General features: G+C 42.5%; 1 protein-coding gene across 2 annotated transcripts in view; it reads right to left on the bottom strand.

The window, feature by feature from the left end:
* TUBA8 (tubulin alpha 8) overlaps positions 1 to 679 on the bottom strand; it is a 20,172-nt gene extending 19,493 nt beyond the window's left edge. Inside the window, exon 1 of one of the 2 annotated variants that reach the window (XM_006752822.2) lies at positions 544 to 679. Coding sequence is in view for 1 of the 2 variants with exons in the window: in XM_006752821.2 (XP_006752884.1) it covers positions 544 to 546 (3 nt within the window). In the remaining variant the exon portion in view is untranslated. The remainder of the gene's footprint in view (positions 1 to 543) is intronic. The other variant, XM_006752821.2, reaches the window with a different exon arrangement.
* Between the last annotated feature and the right edge of the window lie 6,416 nt (positions 680 to 7,095).

Raw genomic sequence — 7,095 nt, 5'->3', positions numbered from 1 at the left:
GCTACCTGTGTGCCAAAGTCCTTCTGACTGACTGCTAGAAAAACTGGGGAGTTGGCGTGGGTTCCAAGTGCTGGGAAGCTGAGCAAGCTCAAATTGTAAGTGGCCCAAACCCAAGCCAGATCGTGGGGACAGGAAAGGAGAACTACCCCAAGCTTGAAGTGACCGTGATGCCCTAAGTCTCCTGTCACATTCTGGGACAATGATACTCGTGGTTGGTTGGGGATGGTGAGCTCACTGTGCCCACTCCCCCAACCGAGGGCCCACCCATCTGGAATCTTGGACTGCCCCTTCCCCCCTCATTCTGGTCCCTGAGCTGTCCATCTGGGGCTCCCTCAGAATTTTCTCTGCCCTGTACTGGGCTCCCTATGTACTCCCCCACTTCTCTCATGTGCACAAAGCTCCATTGGTCCCACCACCCTGAATTAACACCCCCAGGAGACTTCGAGCTCTACTGATCCAAAGTGATGGATCCGATAGCCCCCACATAGATGTGGCCCTAGGCTGGGTGCCTGCCCCTCCCCAGCCCCTACGCTGCAGACTCACCATCTCAGCTGCGCACTTCTGCTCGCCTCCTAGCTGGCCTGCTCACCCCAACTGCTCCAGATACAGCCGTGTCTGCTGTTGTGACACACTGGGCGGGAGGGGGCTGGGGACAGGACAGGCTTGCTCATCCAGCAGCTGCTCTTCAGCATCACAGTGCCCAGAGAGGGGAGGAACCCAGGCAGGTCACAGTGGCTCCTCCCCGCCCACACACGTACCCTCCCCCTCCCTTCCCCTCCCGCGAGGCCCCACCCAGTCTCTCCATCCAGCTTGTGCCCGCTGGGCGCTGGGTGCTCTGGGTGCTCTGGAAACTGCGCCTTTGAATTCCGTGCCGCTGAGCAAGGGAGCAGTCCTATTACTAAAGAGCACTCCTCCATAATGGGATATAGGCCATCATTATTCAAGCTTCTTAGGAAAGAAATGTGAAAATTCACTTCCCAAACTTTCATTCTCTTCCTGTTGCCACCAGGAAGGGCTGGCCCAGGCAGGAAAGGCACCTGGTTGGGGTTTAGTTGAGGGCTTTCGCCCTCAAACCAGGCAAGTAGAAAAATGATGGGGATGATTCAGTGCTCACTAGAGAGAAGCAGGCTCCATGCTCAGCTCTGCTGCTGCTGCTGCTGCTGCTGCTGCTGCTTAGGAGAGCTTGAGCAAGTTGCTGCACCTCTACTCTGGAAACCTATTTCTACCCACATCAAGGTCTACCTGGTCACTGGAGAGTTAAATGAGATAACAACTTTATAAAGCAGGTACTCAATACTTTAGTTGTTCCTGTTTCTACCATTCTATCAGGGTACATCACCCCACCACCACCACCATTATTTTCAAATCTGTTTCTTAATCCATTTATCATCACTCCCTCTTCCTACTTTTACACCAGAAAGTACAGAATGATACCGGGGTTCCAGCTGCCTCTTTGCCTAGTAAAAAGGACTGTCTCTCCTGGTCACAAACAACACTAAATAGCAAGGGATTTCCCCTACCCTCCCTCTAGTTGAGAGGGGTGGGAGAACAAGGTCTGGCCTGGGTAAGAGCCCCTGTGTTCACACTAGTAATTTTGACCACTGTATTAAACCTCTCTCTACTTTCCCTCTCCTTCCCACAGTTTAGTCGTGGGCTGAATGATTATCAGTCCTCGGTCTCACTGCAAAATTGCCCGCCAATGGGTGTTGATATGTGTGACCCAGCTCCTATCTTCTCTCCCAACTTTATCAGGCACCTGACCACCAACCACCAAGTCACTCAAAGCAAATCTGTGGCTTTTCTGCAAGATACTACTACATAGAGCTTCTCTAACCAAACATGGTTACTTTCCAAGTTTCCAAGCACAGATACAGATTTATTTGCCCTGCCATTCCTAAGAGAATTCTCTGGCCAGTAGAGAATGAGGTTTCTTCCTTTCTTTCTTCCTTCCTTCCTTCCTTCCTTCCTTCTTTTCTTCCTTCCTTCCTTGCTTCCTTCCTTCCTTCCTTCCTTCCTTCCTTCCTTCTTTCTTTCTTTTTCTTTCTTACTTTCTCTTTCTTTCCTTCTTTCTCTTTCTTTCTTTCTTCCTTTCTCTTTCTTTTTTTTCTTTCTTTCTCTTTCTTCCTTTCTTTCCTTCTTTCCTTCTTCCGTTCTTTCTTTCTTCCTTTCTCTTTCTTTTTTTTCTTTCTTTCTCTTTCTTCCTTTCTTTCCTTCTTTCCTTCTTCCTTTCTTTCTTTCTTCCTTTCTCTTTCTTTCTGTTGCAATTTGTTCTGCTGGCCATCTATTCGTATATTTTCTTATTTATACTATGAGTTTCTAGAAGACAGGACACATCTTAATCATCTTTGCATCTGAGATTGTACCATTCATAATGTTTTACCCATTGATGCATACAGTACTTAGTATATGAGTTGAATTTTTGTCTATCATAATTTAAGATCCTGAAAACTGAGAACCATGATTAAGCTAACTGCCAAACACATGATAAATGCTCAATAAAGTATAATGACTATTAACTATTTATCACTCTTCCAAAACCCCATAGCATATTCTATTACTTCTTCCATTACATTGATCACTTTCTATTTTATATTCTAGAGATGTGTGAGTGCATATATGTTAAAACACTCCTATAGAATTGGAATACTTTGAAGGCAGGGTTGTCACATTCAGCTTTGTGCTCTCCTCGTCAAAATAACTAGTCAAGTGCAAAGATGCTTAATAAACAATGCTGAATAAATTGATTTTTTGAGTTCTCTGTGAACCAGCAAATGTGTTATGAACAGTTCTTAATGTCTCAGGATAAAAGTGATAATGATAATACTAGCGATTAGGGTGATAGTCATTGCCTTTCATTATAATGAGGCCCTTTAAACCTCATCATTTTTCCCTTTATGAGGTTTAGGGCTGGAGGAAGCCATGACTATACCATAAATACTAGATATAGCATCTTCTGTTCCAGGGAGATAAAAAGAAGGGTAGCTGCTATAGACTGAATTGTGCCCTCTTCCCAAATTCATGTTAAAGCCCTAACCTCCAAGGTATTTGGAGACAGGGCCTTTAGGGAGGTAATTAAGGTTAAATGAAGTCATAAGAATGGGGCCCTAATTCAGACTGATGTCCCCTTAAGAGGGAAGAGACACCAGGAGTACATATGTACAGAAGAAGGCCATGTGGGGATACATAGAGAAGGTGGCCATCTACAAAACAGGAAGAAAGGCCTCACCAGAAACTGACCCTGCTGGACTTTAACCTTGGCCTTCCAGCCTTCAGAACTGTGAAAAAAATTAATTCTGTTCATTAAGCCACCCAGTATATGGTATTTTGTTATAGCAGTTGGAATAGATAATAGGCCTTAGAGTCTTTAGAATTTAAAGAATGTTCACTTCTTTTTGGTTTTTAAGTCCTCTGTCTTATAATTATTTGACTGTGGCAACCCCAATCTCATTAATAACTTTCCCTATCACCCTCCATCCTATGCCTTTCTCCCTGAGTAGAAGTTTTGAAAAAAGGAAGAACATACTTTTTTTGGTCCCTATGATGGTTAATTTTATGTGTCAACTTTACTAAGCCATAGGATGCCAAGACATTTGGTCAAACATTATTCTGGGTATGTCAGTGAGGGTGTTTCTGGATGAGATTAATATTTGAATCAATAAACTGAATAAACCAGATTGTCCTTCCTAGTGTGTGTGGGCTTTATCCAATTAAATGAAGATCTGAGTAGAACAAAAAGGCTGAGTAAGAGAAAAGGGCTGTCTGCTTGACTGTTGAGCTGTGACATATCTTCTCCTGCCTGTGGACTAGAACTTACACCATCCACTCTCCTGGGTTTCCAGCTTGCTGACTACAGACTTTAGGACTTTTCAGCCTCCATAATCATGTGAGCCAATTCCTTATAATAAATAGTTATTTGTTATAGTTATAATAAATATTTGTATAAAGTAAAATGCTTATTATATATAGATATGTAGATATATAGATATATAGATATATAGATGTAGATATAGATATAGAGAAATAGATATAGATAGACATAGATATAGATATAGATATATATTACCAAAAGATTTATATGGGATGGAGTGGCATCATAGGAAAGATAAAACAGCAGTCTGGTCATTACCTTTTCTCCAGGCTTTGGTATTGTCACCAGACCTGTTCCATGCTGGGGGCTGGCCCTGCACCAGCAGGGTCCAGTATCTCCATGCTCTTGACTTTCTCAGGAAAGAATTCAAGAACATGTCTGAGTGAGAGTTCAAGTGAGAGTAAAAGCAAATTTTATTCAGAGAGAGACATAGAGGCTAGGATGCACTGCTGTGAAAGAAGCAAAAGTACACATCTAAGTGGACGCAGGTGAACTTGCCAGTGAGTTGCACACATGAACAGTCAGTTCTTGGGATTTTCTATTTCCAAGGGTGGATTTTTTCTGAACTTTGTGGCACAAAATTCTGATTCTGCCTTCTGGTTGGGAGGTGTAGGTCTTGTTCCTAATATGGTTCGTTTGGGAAATGTCATAGCATTGGTCCCCTCGCCCCCTTCTATTTATGGTATCAGATTTAATTACAATGATGGTATAATGAGCGTTGGGATCAGTCTCTGGTCAATTTTTCCTCCATTGTGGGTGGAACTGATTTTAGCCAGTCCTTATTGTTGTTGACTTCTGTGATCCCACATGAGTTTCTTGCCATAAACTGTTTTCCTTTTGATCATAAGTGGATGTGGGGGCTTTGATGAGAAGACCTATTGGTTTATTGGTCTGTGATGTCTGATTCTATGACCTCATTCCCCTTGTTGGGAATTTTCCCTAACCTGCCTCAGTATTCTGTATACAGCTAACTTCTCAGTTGTATATTTCCCTCCTGTCAGACACTGAAACAATATATATATTCTATTTCTCTGGAGAGCCCAGACTAATACAGTCCCCTTTTGGCAGGTGAAGAAACTGAAGTCAAATTCAGGCTATTTAGGGGAAAGCAATCTCCCATTCAGTATGATTTAGGCCTTGTAAAGAAATTATTTCACCTTTACCACATTCCAGTTTACTACTGATCAGAAGCGAGTGCTGAAGCCCGTATCCTCATTGCATTTAAGGCTCCATTACAGATCAGGTAACCACCTTCTTCGCTGCCAGTCCCTGAAAATGCACCAAAAGATCTGTGTGGGATAAAATGGCATCATAAGAAAGATAAGGCGGTCGGGTCATTATCTTGGTTCTCTCTGAGATCTTGGTGTTCTGCATATAATTCTTCACTTGTTATATGTTTCCCTCCTGTCAGACACTGAAACAATTCACTAAATTCATTCATATTCACTCTCTCTTTCTTTCAGTTATTTCATTTATTGCAAAGCATTCCAATCTTTCTGGATCACATTCTTGCAGGATATTAAAAGAGTTAGAAAACTATTCTCACCATTGATGAAAATAGCCCACAAGGAAAATACTAGCACTGTTTCATAGCATTTTCATATACAATCTGTTTAGAGCTGTTATTCGTATTAGCAAAAAGTTGAAAAGAACTGAATTGGCCAACATATTTAATAGGAAGGAATACTCCATAGCTACTAATATGTAGTAGTGGGTTGAATTGCTGCCCCCAAAAGATACATCCACTTGAGGCAGGTTAGTAAGAAGCTAGGAAATTTCCTTGGCAAGTGGAATAGGGAAACTGAGACAGCCAAACACACAATCGAGCAATATACAGCCAGATAATATATCACAAGGTCATATCTTCCCTAACCAAGAACACTTAGGAGCAAATGGTTTACACATTTCAGACCATGCCAGTACAGACCTGCATCTGTCCAGTCCTTCTTGGGTGACATTCTTTGAAGATGAAACTGACCATAAAATGACCCTGATCCCTCTATATGCTCATTTTGATGCATCAGCATATCAAAGGACACATCTGGAAAGCTGATGAATATTCTATTGAGAATCTCCCTTGCGACCTCCCCTAAAATTCCTGTCTTTAGAAAACAGATAAAAATCCTTAAGACAAAGGATCCTGTTTGTGCTCTCCATGGAGTACACCTGCACCTTCCCCTCCCCCTTTCCTTCCTCAGACTGGTATCTCTGCTTTCTTCTGCCTAAGCTCTAAGGGCCCTTATGAGACTTGCAACAAGGGAAGCAGGGGGTAGTGACAGCTCATCCTGGGCTAACCTCCTAAACCTGTCTCCAAGGACCCTCCTTTTGCCTTTATAACTTCTTTCCTGAGTCCATGCAGTCCAGCTGGCTCACTTCTTCTGCCTCTGTAACTTTCGTTCTAAAGGGCCAACACAGCCTCACCTAGGTTCACTCCTGTTTCTATGACCATGCTTCTTCCATCTTATGCTCTTACTTTGTTTCACTGTCTCAGCTTTAATAAATGTACTCTCAAAAATCACCTGGACAAAGTTGTGAAATTTTTCCTGCACAAAGTCAAGGACCCATACATTCCATACCATGTTGGGGCAGACCTGCCTTGAGCCCAGTCCCTTTCCAGTGGCACACTCAGAACCTCATACTGTCACCTTATTTGGAATAAGGGTCTTTGCAGATATAATTAAGGATCTCAAGATGAGATCTTCCTGGATCACATTGAGTCCTAAATTCAAAGACAAGTGCCCTAGTAAGAGGCAGAAAAGAAGATATAGAAACAGAAGAGGCCAAGTAAGGATGGAGACAGAGATTGGACTTATGCTGCCACAAGCCAAAACCATCTAGAGCCACAGGAAGCTGGAAGACACAAGGGAGGATTCTCCCCCAGAGCCTCCAGAGAGAGACTGCTTAATCTTGAACTTCTGACCACCAGAGCTGTGAGAGAATAAAGTTCTGTTGTTTAAAGTCACCCAGTTTGTGGTAATTTGTTGTAGTAGCCCTAGAAAACAAATATTGTAAGGAAGTAAATGTGGGAAACTGAATAGATGATATTAAATGAAAAAAAAAAAAAAAACAAAACACTGAGAACTCAAAGCAGTGTAATGATGTTTACTTTGAATTTATATTAGTTCACGCAAACACTCCATCCATGCTTTTGTTCCGGCCCTCCAGTCCAGTTTAAGAACCCATTGTGGCTCTCAAGTCAAAAAGTTTGCCCATCCCTGCCTAACCTA

Source organism: Myotis davidii, unplaced genomic scaffold (genome assembly GCF_000327345.1).
Source record: "Myotis davidii unplaced genomic scaffold, ASM32734v1 scaffold1711, whole genome shotgun sequence".
NCBI classification, from domain to species: domain Eukaryota; kingdom Metazoa; phylum Chordata; class Mammalia; order Chiroptera; family Vespertilionidae; genus Myotis; species Myotis davidii.
This window is presented reverse-complemented; position numbering and strand designations above follow the sequence as displayed.